The sequence below is a fragment of the Lutra lutra genome, chromosome 9 (assembly GCF_902655055.1).
Source record: "Lutra lutra chromosome 9, mLutLut1.2, whole genome shotgun sequence".
In the NCBI taxonomy this organism is placed as follows: Eukaryota; Metazoa; Chordata; class Mammalia; order Carnivora; family Mustelidae; genus Lutra; species Lutra lutra.
The window spans coordinates 114,821,541-114,848,971 of NC_062286.1; the positions used below are offsets into that span (position 1 = coordinate 114,821,541).

The window sequence follows — 27,431 nt, forward strand, 5'->3', positions numbered from 1 at the left end:
TGAAGTTGGAATCACTTTATTTGTATGTCATCATTGTTTTTTCTCATGTATTTCTAAAGCTTCCTATGTCCAGTGCTTAATGTTTGCACATTCCAGGAGCATATATAGGGCATGTGACTTTGGGAGTGCAGACTTTTTATTGTGTACATTCTCAAAGCAGTGCTCAGGGCTCCCTTTCCAGAGAGCGCACATTGGGTTGTATCGTCCCAACCCTTTTTCACTGAGAACAGCTAGAAAAACTGGAGATAACATTTTTTAAAAAAGATTTTATTTATTTATTTGATAGAGATCACAAGTAGGCAGAGAGGCAGGCAGAGAGAGAGGAGGAAGCAGGCTCCCTGCTGAGCAGAGAGCCTGATGCGGGGCTCGATCCCAGAATGCTGGGATCATGACCTGAGCTGAAGGCAGGGGCTTAACCCACTGAGCCACCCAGGTGCCCCAGGAGATAACATTTTTGAAAGGCATCGAAGAGCTGCCAGGGCAGTGGGGAACTGTTAAATCAAGGTTGGGGAAGAAAAGAGCCCCAAACAATGAGCTTAGTATTGGGATCTCTCTTCCTCTCCCTGGAGGCCTGCTGATTCTGAGATTCTGATGGGCTGCGCCTACCTATGATTCCCAAAACTGGCCACATTACCAGTTCTATACACTCTTCCAGAGCCTCCCCTCTCCCCTACCAAAAGATGGTAGTGAAACGGGTGGGACTGCCCTGACCAATGGAATGTGGCAGGTATAGGCCCTGGGTGACTTCCAGAGCTAGTAACCTAGAAGGCAGTACAGCTCTGCCTGGCTCTCTTGGGATGCTGCCCTTAGAACCTGGCCGCCATGTTGAGCTCTGCTGATTTGTAGGTGTCCTGGCCAACAGTCCCAGCGAAGGTTCTAGTCAACAACCAGCTTCAGCTGCCAGACTTGTGAGCTGTCAGTCCTTCAGATGATTTCGGCCCCCAGCTGCTATCCCAAATATTGTGGAGCAGAAACAAACCACTGTTTTATCTAGCCCAGATTTTTGACCCATGTAGTAAGAGGTGAGCATGACAAATGGCTGTTTTACAATGTGACGTATATCCCCTTGGAAGACATTCAAAGTTGCAAATTCAAAGTTACAAATCAGGTGGAGGAAGAAGAAGAAAAAGAAACTGCTTACCAGGCCCCGGGTCGCTCACTCTTTTCAGGCACTCATTTCAAGTCAACTCTAGAGGCATTAAGAGGGGAAAGCCAGAAACTCCAGGGAGGCCTGCCCTCCCTCTGGGCTTTGGTTTCCTCCTTTGTCCTCCTTCTAGAATAAGGGCGCAATAAGAGGAAAAGGAAATGCCCTCAGTGTTGGGTGGGGGCACTGAGCCATGAAGCTCACGTAACCGGAGTGCACGCTGAAGGCCAGCGATGGGGGTCCACAGGGCCAAGAAGGTACTGCTACTGGTGGGGGATGCAGCCTCTCTTCGGGGGTAAGGTTGAGCCAGGGGTCTCCATCCAGTCTGTAGTTCTTCCTTGGCAGAATGGAGACAATCCAACCTCCTTTTCTCTTCGCTCCAGGACGACACGGGAGTTACTTACCACTGTTAGGTGGACATGGTTTGTGAAGGTTTCTCCTCTAACCCTCCGACATGCTGGCTATACGCTCATCCGTCCTCCAACCCTTACTGTGGTGAGAATGGAGGCCTTGCCTCGGGCTCCTCTGCTCAGAGGGCCCAATTTCAGTCATCCCTCTTCTGTCACAACAATAGCTGAAGAGAAGCTCTAAGACCCCTACCAGCACAACTAGGTTTCAAATCCCAGTTTCGCCACATACTCACTGTCACCACACGTCCTCAGTCCTTGATTTCCTCTTCTGTAAAATGGGGCAATGTTACCTATCTCACTGGGCTGTCTTGCGGAGTAAGTGAAATAGCAATGGTGAAGTGTTCAGCATGGTTCTTGTGTGTACATGCATAATGCTTTTCAGATTGGCTCTCGATGGGCTGCTGCTGGAGTTCTGCCCAGCTACCCGGGGCTATGAGCTTAGTTACAGGGATTTCTTCCGTAACTGTGAAGATGGGCAGTTCTCTTGCAAATATCGCTAAGGAGCACCCCTCCAGTCCTAACACAATCAAACATATGGAGTACTGCTCAAGTGTCTGGATGGTTCTGCCTTCCAGCATGCTTTTGCCTGCGCTGGACTGCGTGAGACAGGCACTCTAAAATGTTCCAACTTTATTCACAATCAGACCATCAGACCCCCGGCTCCCACCCTACCCCAGCTCCTCAGCTTAGCTCGGCTCTGAAGAAGCTGGATATGCAGTGACCTTCTGCCAAGCCTAGAGCTCAGGGAGACATGCAAGATGAGCCCCTTACTTCTTCTGGGCTTGTGCCCTAGCCCGCTGAATCTTGTCAGCTGTGGCTGCGTCCGTGGCTCCAGTGCAGTGGGACAATACAAGTGTCAGCTCTGCTTCGTTCCGGTGTTCAATGGCCACATCCGCAGCCTGAGCTACATCCCTGTGGTTTGAGCAGGAGGGGAGATGTTGTCAGGCTGCCCAAAGGCACAAGCTGTGCCCCTCATCGGGCCCCCGGGCTCAGCCCCCTAGCACCCATAGGGCTCTCAGCCAACGCACCCAACAAGAAGCAAGGCCTTGACCTTCTGCTCGGGACTCACACGGGAGGCATACTTCTTGGCCTCATATTTGTTGTGTTGTTTCATGCAGATCTCGACAAAGGGCTTAGGAGAAGATGGGGAGAGGAGAAGGTAACGCAGAGCCTTCTTGTCCTCTCTCTTACAAGCAAAAGCCCAGTGGACGCATGGTCCCCGTGTACTTCATACACCCTTCAGTGTACACAATCCTGACCCACCCCCGCCCTGACACACATGCAAAGTTGTGATCCCCACAGTCTCTGGGCAGGAACTGCCAACACACAGATCTGTTAGAGCCTTGAGACTCTATGTTTATGTCCACACGGCCACTCCACCTTCCATGGCTACCCTCTCGCAACAGGAGTCCCTTGCCTTCTCAGGGCCTGTGCTTTCTCTCACCACTGCCCTTATCCCACCGACCCGCCATACCCCTGAACCGCCTGCCACAGAAAACAACCCCTGTCAGTCTCTTCCACTGCCTCCCAGACATGCCCTCCTTCTGCCCCTCCACCCCCAACTCACACAAGACTTTCCCTTAGGCACACGGTGCTTGCTGCCAGCCTCCTGGGGGGCAAGCAGCTCATGCCCTTTCTGGCCAACACCCGTGGGCTAACTCAGACCCACTCGCCCACAGACCTGGCCCATGAGTGTGCAGACACGGGAAGCACCTGCTAACTATGTAGGAGGGCTGAACAGATGCAGGACCAAGCCATCTGCCCGGCTCTGGGCTTGATCCCCTCCCCAGGACTACTCCCACTGGGCGTGGGGTGGCCGCAGAGCCCCTGCCTCACCAGGTAGCCAATGGGCGATTTCTTGCTCTTAGAAAACTTCTCTAGCTCCTCCCAGTCTTCCAGATCTGCCAGCGCGGTCAGCTTCAGCCACCAGAGCCTGCAGGGAAGCCAGGCTCGCAGGAGTTGTGGGATACACAGGCAATCCCAGGACCTACGTACAGCCCGGGCCTCTCCTACCTCTTGTCTGGAATGCGGAAGTCACGTGCCAGCTGCTCCGCACGTTTGCTGTGGCCGCCAAGGACAAGGGTGGTGACTGTGTCATGCAGAGACAGGTCCACGAAGTGGCCCCCCAACTCGTCTTCCAGGCGCCGCTGCAGCCGCAGGAGCCGCATTTGATCCTCCGTGGCCTGAGGTGGAGAGGAGGCCAGATGGGTCTGGATGGGGCCAACAGGGAAAGGAGAACAGACCAAGACCAGGAGCAGCCGAGGTTCTCAGAAAACAGTAAGGCAAACCTTGGCTGCGAACTCATTCTTGGCCTTGTAGAAGGCGTCAGCCGCCGACTGCAGAGCTGCCACTCGTCCCTCGATACGCTGCAGGGGCAAGCAGGGAAGCCTGAGCTCCTGGCACGAAGGAAATCAGCCTTCCCCATTCAGGCTACACTGCTCTCCCCGGTCCCCATGCTCAGGGTTGCCAGGGCCAGCCTTTCGCGCTGGGTGCACCGCCCTCCTCAGTGTCCCTGTGGGGAGGCTAGCTCCTCTGGGACAGACCACCATCCTGGCCTCTTATCATCTCAGACTCTCCCGCAACAGTGAGGACCAGAGGGAGTGTGTACTGGACAGGAGGCCCAGATGCCTAGAGAAGGTCCCTGACCAGCAGCCCAGCCCATAGGCCCTCCCCACTCTGTGGACCTCGGACCTCCTCAGCAGCATAGCTGGCTCGGATGTGGAAACTGCCCAGCTCCTGATGGTTGTCATCCTGATTGTAAAGGTCCTTCAGTGTCTCCAGCTCCTGGTGCTTACAGAACTGGGGCCATGGACAAGCAGGCAGTCAGCAAGGCCAGCTCGGGAGGCCAAGTCGGTGCCTCGGGAGGCTCCAGCCCCACCCCTGCCCAGGGCACACACCTGTCGGTACAAACTCAGGGCCATGGGCTGGTTCCGAAGAGTCATGAAAAAATCTCCTCGGTTTAGCTCATTCTTCAGGTGCAGCAACACCGTGAACACTAAGGAACAGTAAGGTGGTGCGGAGACTCCGGCCCAGCCCTCTGCTTAGCCCAGGGGCCCCAGGCTTGCCCTCCCTCAAACTCTGCTCACCCAGATCAGTGTCCCCACTCTCGATGGCCTTGCTCAGGGCCAGTTTGCTTCTCTTCATCTTTAGGAGAAGGGGTACCTGCTCCCCGGAGCGTGGCTCATACTCCAGCAGCTGTGGGGTGGGGAGAAAGGCACAGAGAGAAGGAGTTGGCCTGAGGGCCTCTAATACCAATGTCAGAGTATCTGGGGAGGGTTGGGCGCCCACACCTTGATGGCCAGCTCTGTGCGGCCACAGCCATAGGCCCGTGCAGCGATGTCAGAGTAAGAGACGCCTGGTGTGTCCCCCAGCTTCTGGTTAATGGCCCGAGCGACATCCTCATCGGACACATCCTTTTGTTGCACCTGCAGACAGAAGAGGGTTGTCACCCACACCTGGAGCTCATCCTTCACCCACCGCCCCAACTGGCCCTGGATCAGGACCTCCCCCTTCACCTCTACACTTCGTGTTTCCCACATGTCTCCGGGGCCTGGCATCTTCTAGTTGACTTTGAAGTCCACCCTGTGTCCTTACCTTGTAGCAGGCCCAGTGAGCCAGGATCCTGCTGACACCCTGCACTTCAGGAAGGCGCAGGTACTCACAGATCTGGATCGCCAGAGGGTAAAGCCTCCGTAACACCAGCCTGGCAGGCAAGGGGATAAAGGGTACAGGAGTGAGGTGGGATAGAAAGAGAGGGCAGAGTGGCCCCAGCCTGTAATTCAGACCTTCCAGCTCCCGAAGAAATGGGTGAGGAACAGTGTCCACAAGAACCCACCAGGGGCTATAATGACCCCCCACATAGAGCCCTCCTCCCAGAGCCCTGGGACTTGCTATACCTATCCAGCAGCACCTGGATGGTGAGCTGTTTATATCTAGATTTTATGTGGTTAAGGATCCAAGGACTTGCAGGCAGTATGTTTAGCCCCTTCACCTCCCCTCTCCACCACGGGCTGTAAACATCCCAGAAGCTCTCTTAAGGATACTGGCTGTAAGTGAGGGGGATCCCGATGTGGTAATCCCGGATGGCATTGAGTACACGCAGGTCCTGACACATGCGCACGAAGCTGTCCGGTGGAAATCTGTCAAGGAAACACTTTCCAAAGGAGGCCGCCTGAGAAGAGCCAGAGGGCGAGAGGGGTGATCATACCTGCTGCCCTACCCTTCCCGCTAGGGCACACCCCCCCCCAACACGCCCAGCACCCCTCCAGCCCCATCCCCGCTGGCCAGGCCGACCCTGAGCAAACTCTTCTGCATGTCTGGCCGGTGCTCATGTCCCGCAGCCTCGATGCACTGCTGCACGGCCTGGGTCAGCTGCCCCAGCTCCTGGATCTCCCGGAGGTACTCATCTGCCTTCTGGCTCTCTTTCTGGGGCGTGGAGGAAGGGCACCAGGGATGGGGTGCCATGAGCGAGAATACCCCCATTTCTGGTCCCCCCATCCCTCTGGGCTGGAGTTCAAATGGGCTGGCATGGAGGGGCTGCAGAGGCCAAAGCCCAAACTCCGTCAGCCCACAGTCCACCCAAGTTACCCATACACCCCCCACCATATCCACCCGCAATTGCCCGCTGAGGGCCTTGATGACAGCCCTGATCAGTGCCTGGGCTGGGGACAACAGGGGTTCCCTGCCCCTCCCCATCACTGCATGGAAGATACCATATCACTTCAGGCTACCTGAGCTGGCTCTCCCCAGTGTCCTGCCTGGACTCCTCTCTTGACAAGTGGCACCTGGCTGAGTTCATTGTGCCCAGGCAGGGAGGGACACGGGGCTGAGCCAATTAGGAAGGGGAAGGAGAAGAGCATGGGCTGGGGCCCAGGGAGAGGCCTAAGGCTTTACCTCATACTCTTTCTGGGCCTCCAACAACAGTGCTCCAGGAGCCATGGAGGCAATTTTGAAGATCTCCTCGCTGGCCACTAGGGGAGGGAGGTGGTGAGTGTTAGGAGGGCAGGGAATCCTCAGCACTGGCTCAGTGCCCTGATCCTGCCCTGGGGCCCGTGGTCCCCTGGGAGGGCCTCACCTGGAACCTCATGCAGGAACTCATGAGTGCTGCGAGAGAAGATGCGGACCCCATCCAGCTCAGGCACTAGGTAGGAGTCTTCATCCAGCACAAACCTGGGCTCGGTCAAGGTTCCCAAAAGTACCCGGAAATGGGGCAGGGCAGGTGAGCCTCTGATCTCACCTTCTTTTCCTTCCCACCCGCACAGGCAGCCCTCCAAGGATACTGGATGCTCTCAGGTGCATCACCCACCACCATCAGCCGTCTCTCCCAGGCCACCACGACAGCCCTCTCTTTGCTGCGAGGACGGCTGCACCTGTGGGCAGCATCACATGCACATCTGGGAAACACACAGGACACGGGGCCCACAGACACGTCTCTCACCTTCCCACATCGCTGCTTATACTGATCTGCCTTGGGACAGCCCTGCACATGCATGCCACCCCTTATCCCATGCCTCTGACTGATATCTGCTTCCCTCTCCCCCTGTGCTGTCAGCTCCCAGGAGCATCTGGGGCCCACAGGGCCACAGAGGTTTCCCTCAAATATGCACTGGCAGAGAGGATAGCTCCTCCTGGTGTGGCCAGTAGACAGGCTGAGTCAAGGCCTCCCAGGATACAAGGGTGTGCCCACCCACAGCATTTTACCCCCATCCTCACCAGACCATCTGCTTCGGGGGGGCCCGGATGTTGCAGTTGAACTCGCACAGCTTCTCCTGGAAGGGTGCAAGGAACATCACGGCCCTGTCCCAGTAGTCACCAGTCTGGTTAAAAGGCCTTCCCCTACCCTGAACAGCTCTTTCCGGGACAGGACAGGGTGCCCCCACGCTGTCCCAGGAGCACACCTTGAGTGATGCCGTCCCCATCCAGATATAGCCTGTGTCTGTGAAGAGGGCCAGGTGTCGGTAGGTGAAGGAGACTGCCATCTGCAGAAAGCTGCTCACTCCGGGCGCCAGGCCAGGGGGCGTCTGGGACAGGCCAGGGACAGCAGACATTGTCTCACTGCCTCCCCCTGCACTGCCTCCCGCACCCCTTCCATTTCCCTCTCACTCGGGGCCCTCACCACTGCCGAGCAGGCTGCATGGTCGAGAAGGTAAAGATCAGGCCCCACAGCCAGAAGAATGTGTGCAACTCGGTCCTGGCACAGTGTGGTCCAGCATGAGGGTGCGCTCTGCAGACCTGTGGCCGGGGCAGGGGGCAACCTCAGATGGCCAGAGCCCATGGCTTCAGCCTCTCCTGGCCCCCAGGTCTGGAGGGCACCGAACGCCTGTCTCAGGGATGTTGGGGCACACCTGGCACCTCCGGCATCCGGCGGAGCTTGAGATCACCCACATTGGCGCTGAGGGTAAAGCGGTGGGCCCCCGTGAGGATGGCCACCCCCGAACCAAACTCAGTATGGAAGATCCGAGCGTCTAGAACGCGGTTCTGGAGCACCTCCTAGGAAGAGGGGCCGTGGGTTGAGAAAGCCAGAGGCCCAGACTCCAGCCCTCTCCCCAGCCCCCTGCAGTCCCTACATTGCCCATGCTGAAGTGCCTCCGGAAGTCGCCGTGAAGCCCGTAAACCAGCACCACACCATCTTCCTGCACGCAGAGCAGCTCCTCCTCGGCTGACCAGCCTAGTGACACCACGGGCCCGCTCTTCCACTGCAGAGGACGGGAAGGTTCCTGAGGCTGTCCTTGGGACCCAGACCCGGCCTAGCCCCAAGCAGGGATCACAAGTGCTCACCAGCAGACTGGCCAGAGGCAGGCCGGAGGCGGAGTAGATCTCAAGCACCGGCCGGACACTGGCCGCCTTCTCCTTCCGCCACGGGTTCCTCAACAGTGCTGTAGTTCAAGAAGAGATTTTCTGTCCAGCTCCCCAGGCCCACCCCATATGAGAACCAAAATTTAAAGCAGCTCAGCAGGGGGTGAGAAATGGGGGGGTGAGGGGTAGCCACATTAGCAAGGAGCACCTGCCAGCAAGGCCCCCGGGGAATCATGCACCTCAAGTTCAACCCATTGTCCCAGAACATGCAGTAGCATAGGGGTGACATACCAATGGGGCCCCCATAGGGCGCAGCAGCTACCAGGCAGTCCCTGAGTTCCTCCTTCAGGTCCCAGTCCATGCTGTACAGCTCATACTTCCTGCCCACACAGAGGCAAGCAGAAATTAGCCTCCTCATGACCTTGCGTCCAGATGGAGTGAGCCCAGAGGAACCCCTAAAGCTTCCATTTGTCCTTCACAGGGCAATCGAGGCCCCCCACAGCTGGGAGAGGGTGACGACTAGAAACAGCTTGGGCAACTGACCACATCCATGCTTAGGGACAGCAGGTGACGGAACAGAGGCAGTTGGCTGGGAAGGACGCAGTTCGTGGGGCAAGAGTCCAAGGGTGGCAGGAGCTTGTGGCACAAGAGACAGGCTATGTGACCAATATCCAAGGCATAAATTCAGGTAGGACCAGGGTGGGGTGGCTGCCTTGGGCCGGCATTAGCAGGAAATAAGACCCTCTAAGGTGGGGGCAGGTCTCTCAGAGCAAGCAGCCTTTCTTCTATTTCTGGTTCTTAACACCAAAGCAGGTTGTGGGATTTATATCCAGGGGTCGCCCTCAATGCCTACTGATAATGAACTCCATTTTAGAGGCACTCAGTTAGTTAGCAGTGCTTGAAACAAATCCCAGGGACACCTGGGTGGTTCAGTGGGTTAAGCTTCTGCCTTCAGGTCATGATCCCAGAGTCCAGGGATCGAGCCCTGCATCAGGCTCTCTGCTCAGCAGGGAGCCTGCTCCCCAACGCCCCCGCTTGCCTCTCTGCCTACTTGTGCTCTTTCTTTCTGTCAAATGAATAAATAAAATCTTTAAAAAAAAAAAAAAAAAAAGAGAGAGAGAAAGAAAGAAAAATCCCAGAGGAGCTCTTCGGTGAGTCCAGAGCTTGGGGGACAGAGTCCTGGGCTGGAGATGTCAATCTCTGAATGCTCAGCTTATGGGAGGTCACAGAAATCACAAGCTGGCATGATATGACTGGAGTCTGGAATGGGCGTGGGTCTCTGAGAGTGTGTGCGACATGAAGACGGAGTAGGAGTCCTGAAGCATGCCATCATTTGAGGGCTGGAGGTGGGGACAAGCAGACAGAAAAGGAGTAGGCCCTTTCCCAGGAAGCCAAGAGAAAGCAGTATTTAAGGGGAGTGTTTCCTCCAGTATCATTTCGGGAGCCTTCCTGATAAGAATCAGAAAGATGCCTACCATTATCTTCTATTTGACATTCTTCTTGGGGTTCTAGCAAAATAATTTAAGAAAAAACAAATAAAAAGAGGTTTATATTTTGGAGAAGGAGTGAATTTGCTGCTAGTTGCAAATAATGTGATTGCCTACTTAGAAAATCCAAAGCAGGCTATGGACTAATGAACAAAACAAAAGGGCAATCAACGGAAGCCTACATATTTTCTATATTGATATATTTCTATATCATAACAAAATCGACTAAAATATGACTTTAAAAGACCCTAATCATGATAGTATTAAAATGATGATATGCAAGAATAAACCTAACGAAAGTTTTTACCAGATACAATCATGGGGTGGGGAGAAGAGAGTCGAACGAGGAAACAGACCCTTAACTATAGAAAACAAACTGAGGGGGCACCTGGGTGGCTCAGTGGGTTAAAGCCTCTACCTGGGATCGAGCCCCGCATCGGGCTTTCTGCTCCTCGGGGAGCCTGCTTCCTCCTCTCTCTCTGCCTGCCTCTCTGCCTACCTGTGATCTCTGTCTGTCAAATAAATTAATAAAATCTTAAAAGAAAAAAAGAAAACAAACTGAGGGCGATGGGAGGGGAGCTGGCAAGGATGGGGCTGGGAGAGAGGGGTAGTTAAATAGGTGATGGGGATTAAGGAGGGCACTGCTGAGATGGGCACCAGGTATTTTCTGTAAGTAATGAATCACTAAATTCTACACCTGAAATTGACCTTACACTGTATGTTAATAAACTGGAATTTAAATAAAAACTTGAAGGAGGGACATCTGGGTGGCTCAGGTCATGATCCCAGAGTCCTGGGATCAAGTCCTCAGTTGGGCTTCCTGCTCAACTGGGAGTCTGCTTCTCCCTCTACCCCTCCCCCTGCTTGTACTCCTGCTCGTGTCTCTGTCTCTGTCTCTGTCACTCTCTCTCAAAAATAAATAAAATCTTTTTTAAAAAACCTTAAAGAAAAATAAAGTTAAAAAAAAATCAAAGTTTACTCAAAGATATAAAAACAGAGAAATAAGTAAATAAAATCTTAATAAAATCTCAATAAATAAAATCTTAATAAAATCTCAAATAAATAAAATCTTTAAAAAAAAAAACTAAACATAAAATCCTTTAGAAAATACAGGCTAATAGTTTTTTATAATGTAAACTACGGAAAAGTCTTTCAGAGCAAGACACATTCCAAACTGATCTATGAATGCATAAAAATTCCAGTAAAAACCACTCCCAGTTGGGTGGGGGGTGGTGGAAGCACACACTGATTCTTCTTTTTTTTCTTTTTAAGTAGGCTCCACGCCCAGCATGGGCCCAGTGCAGGGCCTGAATTCCTGACACTGAGATGGAGACCTGAGCTGAGATCAAGAGTCAGATGCTTAACTGACTGAGCCACCCAGGCGCCCCAGCACAAACAGATTCTAAAACTCATTCGCAGAAAAAACAAATATCATTTTTAAACAGAAAATGCTGAAAAGTATTTTAAAATATTTTGAAAATAAGAGAACAGATATACATCAGATATCAAAAATACTACATAAAACTGAAGTTAATTAAAACTGTTGTTTGGGACAGGGATAAGCAAATAGATTGACGGAAGAAAAGAGTCCAGAAAAAGAACTGGGAATTGAGCACGTAATAAAGATGGCATTTCAAATTGTTGCAAATTGATACTTGAAATGAGACAATGGGCCATATGGGAAGAATTGCAATAAACACTATTTCATTACTTAATCTCTACAATACAATATTTTTCAGATGGAATTCTGGATTTAAATGTTAAAAATAAATAAATAAAGCCGTATCAGAACAAATCTTGGATCTCTTCACACTCTCATAACAGAAACAATTTCTAAGTATGATATATAACCCAGAAGTCACAGAAAAAGAACGAGTAGAGATAAAAAAAGACTTCTGGGGGCGCCTGGGTGGCTCAGTGGGTTAAAGCCTCTGCCTTTGGCTCAGATCATGGTCTCAAGGGTCCTGGGATCCAGCCCTGCATTGGGCTCCTTGCTCAGCGGGGAGCCTGCTTCCCCCTCTGCCTCTCTGCCTACTTGTAATCTCTATCTCTCTGTCAAATAAACAAAATCTTTTCAAAAAAAGACTTCTGTATACTTCTATATGAAAAGGGTAAAAACAATACGTACGTTTTGTATTTGCTTCTATTTGAAAAACAAGAAATTCTGGAAAGATTTCTAAGATGCTAGTAACTGATTACTGGTAGGTGAGGAGGTGGAATCAGTTGAGTAAGGACAGGGACAGGAATGAGACTTTGAGGTTTTAAATCACATTAATGGTTATTTATTAAAATGGTGAACATTAAGGGGCGCCTGGGTGGCTCAGTCCGTTAAAGCCTCTGCCTTCGGCTCAGGTCATGATCTCAGGGTCCTGGGATCAAGCCCTACATCGGGTTCTCTGCTCAGCGGGGAGCCTGCTTCCCGCCCCCCTCTGTCTCTGCCTGCCTCTCTGCCTACTTGTGATCTCTCTGTCAAATTTTTAAAAAATGATGAACATTAAAAAACTTTTATACATTTAAAAAATCCATGGAAAACTAGGAAGACAGACAAAGAAAAGAAGAAAAACGCGACACATGTGAAAAACAGGTACTTTTCTTAAAAATACAAAAGGCTCTAAGTAATTTTTAAACATTTTTTAAAATATTTTATTTGTTTGAGAGAGAAAGACCGCACAAGCGGGGAGGTGGGCAGAGGGAGAAGAAGCAGACTCCCTGCTGAGCAGGGAGCCCAACTCCAGGCTTGATCCCAGGACCCTGGTATCATGACCCGAGGGGAAGGCAGATGCTCAACGGACTGAGACACCCAGATGCCCCAGCTCTAAGTAATTTTTAAAAATGAAACTAAAACCAAAAGAAGAATGGTCAAGGGCTATAATCATACTATTTTATGTGAAAATATTAAAGAACTAAACAGGGGTGGCTGGGTGGCTCAGCTGGTTAAGTGCCCACCTTCAGCTCAGGTCATGATCCCAGCAACCTGGAATCAAGCCCCACGTCAGGCTCCCTGCTCAGTGGGGAGTCTGCTTCTCCCTTTCCCTCTGTTCATGCTCTCTCTCTCTCAGGCATTCTCTCTCAAATAAATAAATAAAATCTTTTTTTTTAAAGATTTTATTTATTTATTTGACAGACAGAGATCACAAGTAGGCAAAGAGGCAGGCAGAGAGAGAGAGGAGGAAGCAGGCTCCCTGCAGAGCAGGGAGCCCGATGTGGGGCTCGATCCCAGCACGCTGGGATCATGACCTGAGCTGAAGGCAGAGGCTTTAACCCACTGAGCCACCCAGGCGCCCCAAATAAATAAAATCTTAAAAAAAAAAAAAAAAAAACAACTAAACATAAAATCCTTGAGAAGATACAGGCTAATTTTTTTTTATAATGTAAACTATGGAAAAGTCTTTCAGAGCAAGACACAAAACCCAGAAATTATCAAGGAAAAGGATGATATATTTTATTACATAAAAATAAAAATTCTGTATGTTAAAAATGAATACGTAAGACAAGTGACCTACACGAGAAAATATTTGTAACATTTCTAACAAAGGGTTAATATGGAGACCGTGTAAAGAGCCCTTTACACACCCATGGAAACAACAAAATGGAAAAATAGTCAAAGATGAAGATATGAAGCCATATCTAATGACACTGTAAATATGAATTTAAAATTTTTTTACATTTGACCAACCAAATGACAAAAAAATAAGGGGATAAGAGTATCCAATATCGTTGAAGATGTGGAAAAATGAACACTTTCACACATATTAGATGGATGTATAAATTGGTTCAGCCCTTATGTAAGAAAATGAAGTGCTATCTATCCAACTCTTTTTTTTTTTAGATTTTATTTATTTATTTGACACAACAAGAGAGGGAACACAAGCAGGGGGAGTGGGAGAGGGAGAAGCAGGCTTCCCACCGAGCAGGGAACCTGATGCAAGGCTTGGTCTGAGCTGAAGGCAGATGCTTAACGACTGAGCCACCCAGGTGCCCCATATCTATCCAACTTTTAAATATGTAAACCCTCTGACTTAGCAAATTCCTTCTAAGAGTCTAACATAAAACAACTTGCATGACTGCACAAAGGTATGAATTCACTGTGGCACTATTTAAAATAGTTCTCTTGCAAATCCTGGAAAAACCTACTTCAATATGGGGATGGTTAAATTAACTATGGGATGTCTGTTCTGGGGAATATTACGTGGCCATTAATAAGGTGAGTCTGCGTACTGACATGAAGTGATCTCTAGATGTCCTGTTAAGTAAAAACAAACAAATGGGCGCCTGGGTGGCTCAGTGGGTTAAAGCCTCTACCTTTGGCTCAGGTCATGATCCCAGGGTTCTGGGATCGAGCCCCACATCTGGCTCTCTGCTCGGCAGTGAGCGTGCTTCCCTTCCTCTCTCTCTGCCTGCTTCTCTGCCTACTTGTGATCTCTGTCTGTCAAATAAATAATAAATAAAATCTTTATTAAAAACAAACAAAAAGGGGCACCTGGGTGGCTCAGTGGATTAAGCCGCTGCCTTCGGCTCAGGTCATGATCTCAGGGTCCTGGGATCGAGCCCCGCATCGGGCTCTCTGCTTGGCAGGGAGCCTGCTTCCTCCTCTCTCTCTGCCTGCCTCTCTGCCTGCTTGTGATCTCTGTCTGTCAAATAAATAAATAAACAAAATCTTAAAAACAAACAAACAAACAAAAAAACCCCTGCAGCTCAATAGGAACCATATGAACCCATTTATTTTATTTTCACTTTTTAAAAAAGATTTTATTTATTATTTATTATTATTATATATACTATATATTTTATATATAATATATAATGTATATAATGTATTATATATTATTATATAATAATATATTATATTTTATAGAATATATATTATTATTTATTTATTTATTTGATAGAGAGAGAGAGAGACACAGCAAGAGAGGGAACACAAGCAGGGGGAGCAGGAGAGGGAGAAGGAGGCTTCCTGCTGAGCAGGGAGCTCAACGCAGGGCTTGATCCCAGAACTCTGGCATCATGACCTGAGCAGAAGGCAGATGCTTAATGACTGAGCCACCCAGGCACCCCGAACCCATTTATTTTATACAAAAACTAAGCACATATTTTGTATATATATACATATATACATATATGTACATATAACTACACGTATGTGTGTAAATGCACAGAAAAACCCTCAGAGACACGAAGCTGCACTGAGCCAGAGACAGTGGTTAACTGTGCGGAGGGTGGTGAATGGAGGATGTTGAAGGACTGCTAAGTTTTAGACTTTTACATTACTTGACTTCTTGATAAACCATATGCATTTTTTTTTTAAGATTTTATTTATTTATTTGACAGAGAGAAATCACAAGTAAGCAGAGAGGCAGGCAGAGAGAGAGGAGGAAGCAGGCTCCCTGCTGAGCAGAAAGCCCGATGTGGGGCTCGAACCCAGGACCTGGGATCATGACCTGAGCCGAAGGCAGCGGCTTAACCCACTGAGCCACCCAGGCGCCCCACCATATGCATTTTTTGACATTTTGTTACTAAAATCATTGCATGAAAATCTAATGGGAAAACAGTTGTTCACACAGACCTAGCATGTCAGTTCTCATGGAGCCACTCAGCTCCAAATTCACCCTCCACTACTGCTCTGTGATAGACAGCATTGCTTTACGCCTTTCCCCTTCACCATGTGTGAGCTTCATCTTTCCCAGCAGAGGGCGCTCAGAGGGACATTGCCGGAGGAAAGAGCTCTCCGACTGCTTCCAGCTGGGGCAGCCGGCAAGCAGCCAGGGTGTGAGGACATCTGGCGGCGCTCTGCCTCCGTTATGCAGCAGCAATCTCAAAGGTTCTCCTGGAATGGTGATCACATTCCCAAGCCTCCCTGGGCAGACACCACACTCCTGGCCTCCCGCCCACACCAGGCTCTGCTTCCTCGGCTGCCAAGATCTGGCTACCCGGCCTGTGCCCCTGTGTTTGCACTGACTGACGCCCCTCTGCACACCTGTGCACCCAACCACTGCTTGTGACTCGGCATACAGACACCATGAGCTCCAGGCTGCAGAAGCAGCACCATTTCATCCTATGCCCACATGCTTGGCCACCCGTTGCCGCTTCCCTGTGTTCCCCTACCTCTGAACCCCAGAGTGTTGTTTCTTGCTTGCCCAGTACCTGGGGACCAGCTCTGGCCCAGGTAAACCAGCGAACTTCTCTGCTTTCCAGTGATCTGCAGTTTTATTTTCGCCATTAGTATCTGAACCCCTGCATGGGGAGGGGCTTCCTTTCCAAGTGTGTCACTCCTTGGGTGCTCTCCCTCAGCCTAATAATTCTTTATGTTTATCATTCTCCATTTAGGTCTCCCGACTGGACCCAAACTGATACAAACTTGGGGCTGGGAGTGGTCCAGAAGACAGCACCCTAAAGATGCGATCTGGGGATTGGTTTGGTTGTATGCTTGGGCCTGAGTGCAGTACTGAGCTCCCGGTCATGGGAAATGAATGCTAGTCACCTATTTCATGTGGCGGCATCACAATCAAGCCTGCAGTTTGCTGTGGTGAAATGCCAAGTCAGACATGTGCCTTCGGAGTGACTTCTGTGCCTGACAGTGGGCTAGATCATTCTGAGTTCACTTGAACATTTATAAAGAGAAAATGACAAACTTGGGTCCATTAACTTTCAGCTCAAATCATGGCCCTGAGAAGTAGGAAGCTTCCATAATTGCCACACAGCTGCTACTGCTAAAAATCAAACACAAAATTTAATTGTGTGGGTTATTAAATTATAACAGTTGAATTCACCAACACGCCATTTTTCAAGTGAAATTTAACAGCATTGATGGGAATAAGAACTGTATCCTGAAACTTAGAAACAATGCAAGTAGCTTCCCTTCGCGTGTCCAAGGAGACTAGCCTTCGGCTCTTGAAAACCCTGTGATAACCTCCTTTGGGGTAGATGTCTTGGGAGCCTCCCTCCCCAAGGCTGACCTGGCTAACACTACTGCTGAGTGGCTAATATGCCAACAACAGAGACTAAGATCTGGTCCCAATATGGCACCATTCCTGGGGGTACCAGCCTACAAGTTGATTACATATGACTTTGCAAGGGAGGATGTGGCCATCAGCATCCAAACCCACTGGTCAATCTCTACTTTGCTCCTAGTGGACAATCTGATGTAAGAAGCTTGCAGATGTGATGCTGCATAAGTATCACACCATCACTTATGACACGTTTCTGCCAAAAATGTTCACCCTGAATCTATTCAGGCCTCTAGATCTAATACAGTTTCAGGAAATACAGGCTATGATAGAGAATAAAGATCAGAGGCACCAGAGGGAAGCAATGGGACAAATCCAGAAAGTAATCTGGTCTCTTAAACAAGTCAACGTCATGAAAACAAAAGGTAGCTGGGTCTCTGAAAGAATTAGTAAGATTGATAAACCCCTGGCCAGACATATCAAAAAGAAAAGAGAAAGGACCCAAATAAATAAAATCAAGAATGAAAGAGGAGAGACTACAACCAACACCAAAGAAATATAAACAATTATAAGAACATATTATGAGCAACTATATGCCAGCAAATTTGACAATCTGGAAGAAATGGATGCATTCCTAGAGACATATAAACTACCACAACTGAACCAGGAAGAAATAGAAAACCTGAACAGACCCATAACCAGTAAGGAGATTGCAGCGGTCATCAAAAATCTCCCAACAAACAAGAGCCCAGGGCCAGACAGCTCCCCAGGGGAATTCTACCAAACATTTAAAGAAGAATTAATACCTATTCTCCTGAAACTGTTCCCAAAAATAGAAATGGAAGGAAAACTTCCAATCTCATTCTATGAGGCCAGCATTACCTTGATCCCAAAACCAGACAAAGACTCCATCAAAAAACAGAATTACAGACCAATATCCTTGATGAACACAGATGTGAAAATTCTCACCAAAATACTAGTCAATAGGATCCAACAGTACATTAAAAGGATTATTCACCACGTCCAAGTGGGATTTATTCCAAGGCTGCAAGGTTGGTTCAACAGTCGCAAATCAATCAATGTGATACAATACATTACTAAAAGAAAGAACAAGAACTATATGATACTATCAATAGATGCCGAAAAAGCATTTGAAAAAGTACAGCATCCTTTCTTGATCAAAACTCTTCAAAGTGTAGGGATAGAGGGTGCATACCTCAATATCATCAAAGCCATCTATGAAAAACCCACAGCAAATATCATTCTCCCACAGCAAATATCATTCTCAATGGAGAAAAACTGAGAGCTTTTCCACTAAGGTCAGGAACATGGCAGGGATGTCCATTATCACCACTGCTATTCAACATAGTACTAGAAGTCCTAGCCTCAGCAATCAGACAACAAAAAGAAATTAAAAGCATCCAAATCGGCACAGAAGAAGTCAAAGTATCCCTCTTTGCAGATGATATGATACTTTATGTGGAAAACCCAAAAGACTCCACCCCAAATCTGCTAGAACTTGTACAGGAATTCAGTAAAGTGTCAGGATACAAAATCAGTGCACAGAAATCTATTGCGTTTCTATATACCAACAACAAGACAGAAGAAAGAGAAATTAAGGAGTCAATCCCATTTACAATTTCACCCAAAACCATTAGATACCTAGGAATAAACCTAACCAAAGAGGCAAAGAATCTGTACTCAGAAAACTATAATGTACTCATGAAAGAAATTGAGGAAGACACAAAAAAATGGAAAAATGTTCCATGCTCATGGATTGGAAGAACAAATACTGTGAAAATGTGTATGCTACCTAAAGCTATCTACATGTTTAATGTAATCCCTATCAAAATACCATCAATTTTTTTTCAAAGGAATGGAACAAATAATCCTAAAATTTATATGGAACCAGAAAAGACCTCGAATAGCCAGCAGAATGTTGAAAAAGAAACCCAAAGTTGGTGGCATCACAATTCCAGACTTCAAGATCTATTACAAAGCTGTCATCATCAAGACAGCATGGTACTGGCACAAAAACAGACATAAAGATCAATGGAACAGAATAGAGAGCCCAGAAATAGATCCTCAACTCTATGGTCAACTAATCTTTGACAAAGCAGGAAAGAACGTCCAATGGAAAAAAGACAGTCTCTTCAACAAATGGTGTTGGGAAAATGGGACTGCCACATGCAGAAAAATGAAACTGGGCCATTTCCTTACACCACATTCCAAATGGATGAAAGACCTCAGTGAGAAAGGAATCCACCAAAATCCTTGAGGAGAACGCAGGGAGCAACCTCTTCGACCTCAGCCACAGCAACTTCTTCCTAGAAACATCGCCAAAGGCAAGGGAAGCAAGGCCAAAAATGAACTAATGGGACTTCATCAAGATCAAAAGCTTTTGCACAGCAAAGGAAACAGTCAACAAAACCAAAAGACCACTGACAGAATGGGAGAAGATATTTGCAAACAACATATCAGATAAAGAGCTAGTATCCAAAATCTATAAAGAACTTATTAAACTCAACACCCAAAGAACAAATAATCCAATCAAGAAATGGGCAGAGGACATGAACAGATATTTCTGCAAAGAAGACATTCAGATGGACAACAGACACATGAAAAAGTGCTCCACATCACTTGGCATCAGGGAAATACAAATCAAAACCACAATGAGATACCACCTCACACCAGTCAGAACGGCTAAAATAAACAAGTCAGGAAATGACAGATGCTGGTGAGGATGCAGACAAAGGGGAACCTCCTACACTGTTGGTGGGAATGCAAGCTGGTGCAGCCACTCTGGAAAACAGCATGGAGTTTCCTCAAAAGGTTGAAAATAGAGCTACCCTACGACCCAGGAATTGCACTACTGGGTATTTACCCTAAAGATACAAACGTAGTGATCCGAAGGGAAACGTGCACCCAAAGGTTTATAGCAGCAATGTCCACAATAGCCAAACGATGGAAAGTACCTAGATGTCCATCAACAGATGAATGGATAAAGAATATGTGGAATATATATACAATGGAATACTATGCAGCCATCCAAAGGAATGAAATCTTGCTATTTGTAATGACGTGAATGGAACTAGAGGGTATTACACTGAGTGAAATAAGTCAATCAGGGAAAGACAATTATCATATGATCTCCCTGATATGAGGAATTTGAGAGGCAAAGTAGGGGGTTGGGGGTTAGGGAAGGAAAAAATGAAACAAGATGGGATCCGGAGGGAAATAAACCGTAAGAGACTCTTAATCTCACAAAACAAACTGAGGGTTGCCGGGGGGTAGGGGGGTACGGAGAGGGTGGTTGGGTTACGGACATTGGGGAGGGTATGTGCTATGGTGAGTGCTGTGAAGTGTGTAACCCTGACAATTCACAGACCTGTACCCCTGGGGTTAATAATACATTACATGTTAACTAAAAAAAAAAAAAGTAAGGGTGGGAGTGGAGACAATAATGTTCAAGTTTACAAGAGGCTTAGTTAAGAGAGGTAAGCAAACAAGTAATTCTGGTTTGGGTCTTGATTTGAACAAACCGGTTATAAAAAGACACTTTGAAGACGACTGGAGAAGTCTGAATAAGGACCGGTTGTCAGACGACTTTAAATGTTAATTTTGTTAGGTGTAAAAGAGTCCTGCAGTTTTTTAGGAAAGACTGTGTTTTTAGAGGAAAAAATCATTTTTTAAAGTAATACACATTGATGTTATGTCTGTAATTTAATCTTTTTTTTTTAAAGATTTTATTTATTTATTTGATAGAGATTACAAGTAGTCAGAGAAGCAGGCAGAAAGAGAGGAGGAAGCAGGTTCCCCACTGAGCAGAAAGCCCGATGCGGGGTTCGATCCCAGGACCCTGAGACCATGACCTGAGCCGAAGGTAGAGGCTTTAACCCACTAAGCCACCAAGGCGCCCTGTAATTTAATCTTTTAAAAGACTTTATTTTTAAGTAATCTCCACACCCAACATGGGGCTCTAACTTGCAACTCTAAGATCAAGAGTTGCATGCTCTACCGACTGAGCCAGGCAGGTGTCCCTGCAAATTTACTTTAATATACATCAGAAAGGGGTGCCTTGGTGGCTCAGTTGAGCATCAGACTCTTGGTTTCAACTCAGGTCATGATCTCAGGGTCTTGGGATCAGCCCCACATAACACTCAGTGCAGAGTCTGCTTGTCTCTCTCCCGTCCCCTCTGCACCCTGCCACCCCCCCGTGCAGTGCAGCTCGCTCTCTCTCTCCCAATAAAATCTTAAAAAAAAAAAAGAAATACAACAGAAAACGTATTTGATTAAAAAGATGTATCTGAAAAAAAAAATAAATAAAAAGATGTGTCTGGAGTTGGCTTTTGATAGTCCCAAAAGTGTCTAAAAGGGGGAAGGTAAAGATCAAAAGAAAATGACAGCATTGATCTTTACTGCAGTTCAGGAAGAAGTACAAGGGTGTCCGCTAAATTACTCTGTTTATGTATAACTTTTTCTTTTAGAGATTTTATTTATTTTACAGACAGAGATCACAAGTAGGCAGAGAGGCAGGCAGAGGGGAGGAGGAAGCAGTCTCCCCACTGAGCAGAAAGCCCGATGAGGGGCTTTATCCCAAGACCCTGGGGCTCAATCCCAAGACCCTGGGATCATGACCTGAGCCGAAGGCAGAGGCTCTAACCCACTGAGCCACTTAGGCGCCCCTATTTGAACTTTTTCTTAATAAAATATTTTAACCTCCAAAGTGCTGAAGCAAACACTGCAACACAACAATTTTTAAGCCCAGGTGGTGATGTTATACTTTTTGTATGCCTGAAGATGTCCCTAGTAAAAGGTTTAATTCAATTCCCAAGAAAGAAGTGATTGAGTACTCATCTTTCTCCAGTGTTCCAGGGAGTGAAGCTCAGATGAGGCCTGAGATCTGTCCACTCAAGTGACAGAATGTCACTAAGAACAAGGTGCTCAGACCAGAGTGAATGATTAGTAGGGAGAAAGAAAACAGAAGGAAATGCAGATGGTGGTCTTTGGACCTTTGGCTGGAATGGACAGAAAAAGATGCGGTGACAAAGAGGGACCTGTGGAATGGGGGAGTTTATTTTTTGTTAGGACGGGGAGATACAGATCAAATTTCTAGGACCCATCGCAGAGATAAGGGAGTATGTCTGACCATGGAAGCTTTGCATAGCCAGCATCTCAGGTGATTCTGAGGCAAGGGGGCCTGGACAACAGCTGGAGAAACACTGTGGCTGAGGGAGGGTGTGGGTGGATGGCACATGGTTTCTGGGAGGACAGGGGGACAGACGCACAGCTCCTCACGGGGTCAGGTTTGGTAGCGGGAAGCTAGGCCCTTCTATGAAGACTTCCAGTTCTCTTGGAAGCACGAGGCGAAGTCAACTGTTGAGAGGAGGGGCTGAGGAGACTATGATTTTCAGTATTTCCAAATTACCTTCATTGTTTCTTTGTGTAATCTTTTAAAAGGAAAAGCAGAGCCCTTGAGATAAGTGTAGGCTGAACCCCCCAAAAAAGACTAGGAGGGCCCAGCTGAGGCTGGGGGGCATCGAGATGCTGTCATCCCAAGCTGTCATCCCAAGCTACCCATGTGTGGCCTGCCTGGCAGCAGTGAGCAGCAGCCTAGGCACAGGTGGAGATGGTGAGTGGCTGGCGCACTGGGAGGTGGCTCCGTCTTGGGCAGGAGTAACTGAAGGACAAAGGAACAAGGTTGTCAGGGAAAAGATAAGAAACTGAAAGGACTGACTGCGGCTGTACTCCAAGCTGGACAGGCAGGGACACATTTATAGAAGGGGGCTCTGCACGTACATATGAAGAGAACAAAGGGTTCCAAGGATGGGGATCCCCGTGAGGTCCAAGGACAGGTGGATCAGGAGGTATCAGAGTACCAGTGAGGACAGGAGCCTACGGTCGGATGGGGGCTGCCTGAATTGAATGCTTCCAAGGCAAAGCAATTCTGGAAGAACATAGGCACAGGGTGGTGGGTGGCTGATGTAGATAAAATCACTCGAGTAGAGCTCAAGGAACCCTGAAGCCAGGTGGACCCTAAAATCACTCTGGAAAGTGGCAAGAGCAGGGATGCACAGGAAGCTGTCCCAACAGTTGGCCAGGGATGTGGTTCAGGAGGATGGCAGCAACACAGACCTGGCTGGGAAGGAGGCAGAGCCCCTCTAAGGGGGCCGGGAGTAGTGAAGAGCAACAAAACACGGACTACCTCTCCAGGCCTTGGAGGTAAAGAAAGCTTCTCAGGGACAGTCGGGTGACTCAAGCTGTGCCTAAAGGGTGGCATTGGGTCTGCAGAGGCAGAGTGGAGGGCAACAGGGAGGGTGGCCTCTCAGAAGAGCCTAGGGGTGGGGACTCTTGTAAGGACAGCCATACGTTCAATGAGGAAGGCCAGTCACAGCTTCCTCCTCTACTCCCAGGTCCTGGAAATGGAAATCTCAGCAGCAGTAAATGGACCCTGGATTCCAATACCAGGAAATCACTAAACCTAGCAACCCTCGTAGTTTTGGTTCTAGCCCCTCCCCTCCCCGTCCCTCCCTTCAGACACTGAAGAAATCCCTGTGGCGATGGAGCTGAACTTCTGGAAAAGTACGTTCTGCTGCAGCACAAGCAGAGCCCTTGCGTGAAAATAGGTGATCTCCAGCCTTTGCCTTCAGGGTCTAAGCTGGACCACTGGGGTGGAAGGGGCACAGCAGGTCTAGCCTTGGGGAATAATCTATTCCAAATCCTAAGGCCCAGGAGAGCTCATCATCACCCCTGAAATCCTTTGACTCCAATTTGCCTCAAAAATAAATACTCTATGGGGCGCCTGGGTGACTCAGTGGGTTAAGCCTCTGCCTTAGGCTCAGGTCATGATCCCAGGGTCATGGGACGGAGCCCCTGCATCAGGCTCTCTGCTCAGCAGGGAGCCTGCTTCCCCCTCCCCCCTGCCTGCCTCTCTGCCTACTTGTGATCTCTGTCAAATAAATAAATAAAATCTTTATAAATAAATAAATAAATAAATACTATGGGGGCGCCTGGCTCACTTAACTGGTGGAGCGTGCAACTATTGATCTCAGGGTTGTGAGTTTGAGCCCCATGCTGGGTGTGGACATTACTTAAAAATAAAATCTTAAAAAAAATACTCCACTGGGTTGTCTGGGTGGCTCAGTGGGTTAAGCCTCTGCTTTCGGCTCAGGTCATGATCCCGGCGTCCTGGGATGGAGCCCTGCATTGGGCTCTCTGCTCGGCGGGGAGCCTGCTTCCCTCCCTCTCTCTCTGTCTGCCTCTCTGCCTACTTGTGATCTCTCTCTCTGTCAAATAAATAAAATCTTAAAAAAAAAAATACTACACTGAAAAGAAATTAAAAAAAATAAGTATTTTTAAAAAATACTACTAAAGAGCTCCTGTACATTGTTGCTGGAATTTTTTTTTAAGGATTTTTTAAAAGATTTTATTTATTTGACAAGGAGAGAGAGAGAGATCACAAGTAGGCAGAGAAAAATTCCAGCAACAATATACAGAGCCCGATGCAGGGCTCGATCCCAGGACCCTGGGATCATGACCTGAGCCAAAGGCAGAGGCTTTAACCCACTGAGCCACCCAGGCGCCCCAGAGTCCATGTCTTTTTATTGGTTGATATACATTCAGCCCTGAAAAGGGTTGGGCAAAATTAACTAACAGGATTAATCCAAGGTTGGTTTTTAAGATAAAAATGGCTTAAATTCTGGAGCCCTATAAGAACTAGTAACCATTCGCCCTCATTCCCTTCCCAAATTCAGTGAGCTTTCCAGAACATTACTTCCAACACAAAAGAATCCTGACCTGCAGACAGGACTCAAAATGCAATACTTACATCAGTCATTCATTCACTTATTGGAACATGCCCTACCATAAAGCTATGCACAAATATGAATAAAACTAAATAGTTGCATTTAAAATATTTCCACTCTGGTGAAGTTAGAATATGCTATATATTTCCAGATTTAAAACAACAACAACAACCAAAACCAAAACCTCTATGCTTTAACACAGGTTCTAGAAGAACAATGGATTCAAAGCCTGGCTCCACCACTTACCGGGTGACCTGGCCACCTAACCTCTCTGTGCCTCAGGAAGATGGGGCTAATAACAACACATACCTCATAGGGTCTTGAAACAAACAAGTTAATACATATAAAATACTTAACATACTGTCTAGTACACAGTTCCTCCGTCAGCAAAAATCATATATCCTCCAGAGCAAGGCTTAGACTTCTACTCTTTCTGGCAGCACAGCACAGCACAGGTAAGGGGAGGCTGCCCAGACAGGTCACGTCTACGGCGGGCATTCCACACTTACACTCATTTAAATCTTTCCTGGTATACCAACAAAGCTAAGACTGCATGTGATAAAGAGGAGCTCTGTGGTAATGAGGTCATTGTCTTCAGCATTCTCTGATTTAACAAACCTGTGTGGTCACATGTATTTTCCGAAATAACACGAGTTAATATTTTTAAAAGTGTATGATGTACGAAACACTAAGTTACTTTTGTCTAATGACATACCTTCTCTGCAAAAACAGTTGATATCATTGTTATTTCCTACTGACTTTACTGCTTTTTTTTTGCTTTTTTTTTTTTTAAGATTTTATTTATTTATTTGACAGAGATCACAAGTAGGTAGAGAGGCAGGCAAAGAGGGAGGAGGTAGCAGGCTCCCTGTGGAGCAGAGAGCCTGATGGGGGCTCGATCCCAGGACCCTGGGATTATGACCTGAGCCGAAGGCAGAGGCTTTAACCCACTGAGCCATCCAGGTGCCCCGACTTCACTGCTTTTTAAATTAAATTTCTGCATTTTCATATTGCATATTTCATAGGCATACTTATAAGACAGAAGAATTACAAATAAACAACAAATGCAAAGGATCTCTAAAAATCGCCATACAGTTTCACTAACACAAGAGTACTTTGTGTTGAAATATGACTCCAACGCAATATCTTCATGACCTTTAGTTGAAATCACTAAAGTATTTTTAAAACTTTATTGGGCAACTACTACATAACAGGCACTGTTCTATGAGCACTGGACATAGATAAATAGAATGTTGGTCCTCGAGGAACTTAGTTTAGCAGAAAAAAACACATGCAAATATTGCCCTACTGCGCCTTCCATAACAGACAGCAACACCCGCCGGAGAGGCCCAAAGGAAAGTCAGCTGACTCTACTGGGACTGGATCGGGGAAGGTTTCAGAATGAACCCTTGAACTAAGCCCTGAAAGATGAGCAAAAATTTTCCAGTGAGATAAAAAGAGCAATGGCAGTACCCAGAGAAGTACCTGCAGGCTGGATGCAAACATGGGAAGCCATGAAACATCGTGGTGTATTGGGGTTCTGTAATTCTGTGCAACTGAAATACAAGACTTGGGTAGGAGAGGGGCAGACGGAACTGGAGATAAACAGAGGCTGACTTACAGATGTTCCAATAGGAGTTTGCATTTTACCCCACAAAAAAGTGGCGCCGCTGAAAAGTCCTCATCAGGGTAATAATGTGATCGGTTTACACTTCACATCAATAGTTTGGGACTCGGGGCCCCTGGGTGGCTCAGCCTTTGAGCTTCTGCCTTTGGCTCAGGTTATGGTTCCAGGGTCCTGGGATCGAGCCCCGCATCGGGCTTCCTGCTTAGAGAGAGGCCTGCTTCTCCCTCTTCCACTCCCCCTGCTTGTGTTCCCTCTCTTCCTGTGTCTCTCTCTGTCAAATAAATAAATATATGTGTATGTGTATGTGTGTGTGTGTGTGTGTGTGTGTGTGTGTGTGTATGGTTTAGGACTCTACGACTCCCGTGAGAGGGTTACCTCTAGCTAAGCATCCTCACACGCCCTGCCCCTGGATTCACCCCTCTCCCAGTTTCCCTCTTCCACTCCCCCTGCTTGTGTTCCCTCTCTTCCTGTGTCTCCCTCTGTCAAATAAATAAATGTGTGTATATATATATATATATATGTATATATATATATATATATATCCTCACACGCCCTGCCCCTGGATTCGCCCCTCTCTCCCAGTTTGCTGTTACCCCGCCCGCCGTGCGATCCCGCCTCCCGCGGAGCGCCACTGTAGTCTAACTTTGGCAGCACTTCCCCGCAGGAGACTGGACATTCGCTGTCACCCACAGGCGGTCTCCCTCAACGTGATCTGAGCATCCTTCCGGAAGCTGACAGATCTCAGCTTCAGCTTTGGGCTCTCTCTGCCCCTACTTGTGTGACCGTGGTGTGACTGCCTCAGTTTCCTTCCTGGAGCTGGGGAAGGCCCGGCCCCCAGGCCATTAGGCGGCTGTGCGTTCAGCGGTAGACGCTGGGGTGGGTGGGGGGGAGCCTGCGAGGGGCGGACCCCAGCGACCACGGTGACGGGGGCGCGCGCTGCCGTCTCGGCCTGAAGACTCAAGCCAGCGGGCGAGCGGGGTATGCCGGGCGGTGGGCAGGAGGGCGGGGCGGCTCACCGGTAAAAGGCAGAGTCCCCAAGCGGGTTCCAGTTCGCCGTGTAGCAGTCCATGGCTGGTGCAGGTGGCTGCTGGGCAGCGCCGAGGGGACACCCGCCTAGCACGGGCTCCGGACCAGCACTTCCGCTTCCGCCCGTCCGGGTCACGTGGCGAGGCTGCCGCCACGGCCATCACCAGTGTGGGCAGCTACATTCGGCCGC

The 27,431-nt window shown here is 48.2% G+C and overlaps 1 protein-coding gene across 1 annotated transcript; it reads right to left on the minus strand.

The window, feature by feature from the left end:
* VPS16 (VPS16 core subunit of CORVET and HOPS complexes) lies at window positions 1-27,431 on the minus strand. The gene is made up of 24 exons (XM_047745231.1): window positions 27,232-27,431; window positions 8,641-8,729; window positions 8,332-8,429; window positions 8,121-8,249; window positions 7,899-8,043; window positions 7,670-7,785; window positions 7,452-7,574; window positions 7,267-7,322; window positions 6,834-6,923; window positions 6,629-6,723; window positions 6,448-6,524; window positions 5,848-5,979; window positions 5,598-5,725; window positions 5,451-5,486; window positions 5,149-5,257; window positions 4,845-4,979; window positions 4,641-4,749; window positions 4,452-4,549; window positions 4,246-4,353; window positions 3,843-3,920; window positions 3,568-3,737; window positions 3,391-3,487; window positions 2,583-2,686; window positions 1-2,466 (listed from the first exon to the last, which is right to left on the minus strand). The coding sequence occupies exons 1-24, from the start codon at window positions 27,282-27,284 to the stop codon at window positions 2,322-2,324; spliced, it is 2,520 nt and encodes an 839-aa protein (XP_047601187.1). The 5' UTR covers window positions 27,285-27,431; the 3' UTR covers window positions 1-2,321.

Coding starts and splice junctions, on each gene's coding strand:
- VPS16 (XM_047745231.1), bottom strand. CDS start 27,284: ATGGACTGCTACACGGCGAACTGGAACCCGCTTGGGGACTCTGCCTTT. Junction 6,924..7,266: donor CCCCCGAAGCAGATGGTCTG/GTGAGGATGGGG, acceptor TGCTGCCCACAG/GTGCAGCCGTCCTCGCAGCA. Junction 4,980..5,148: donor CTCACTGGGCCTGCTACAAG/GTAAGGACACAG, acceptor TTCTGTCTGCAG/GTGCAACAAAAGGATGTGTC.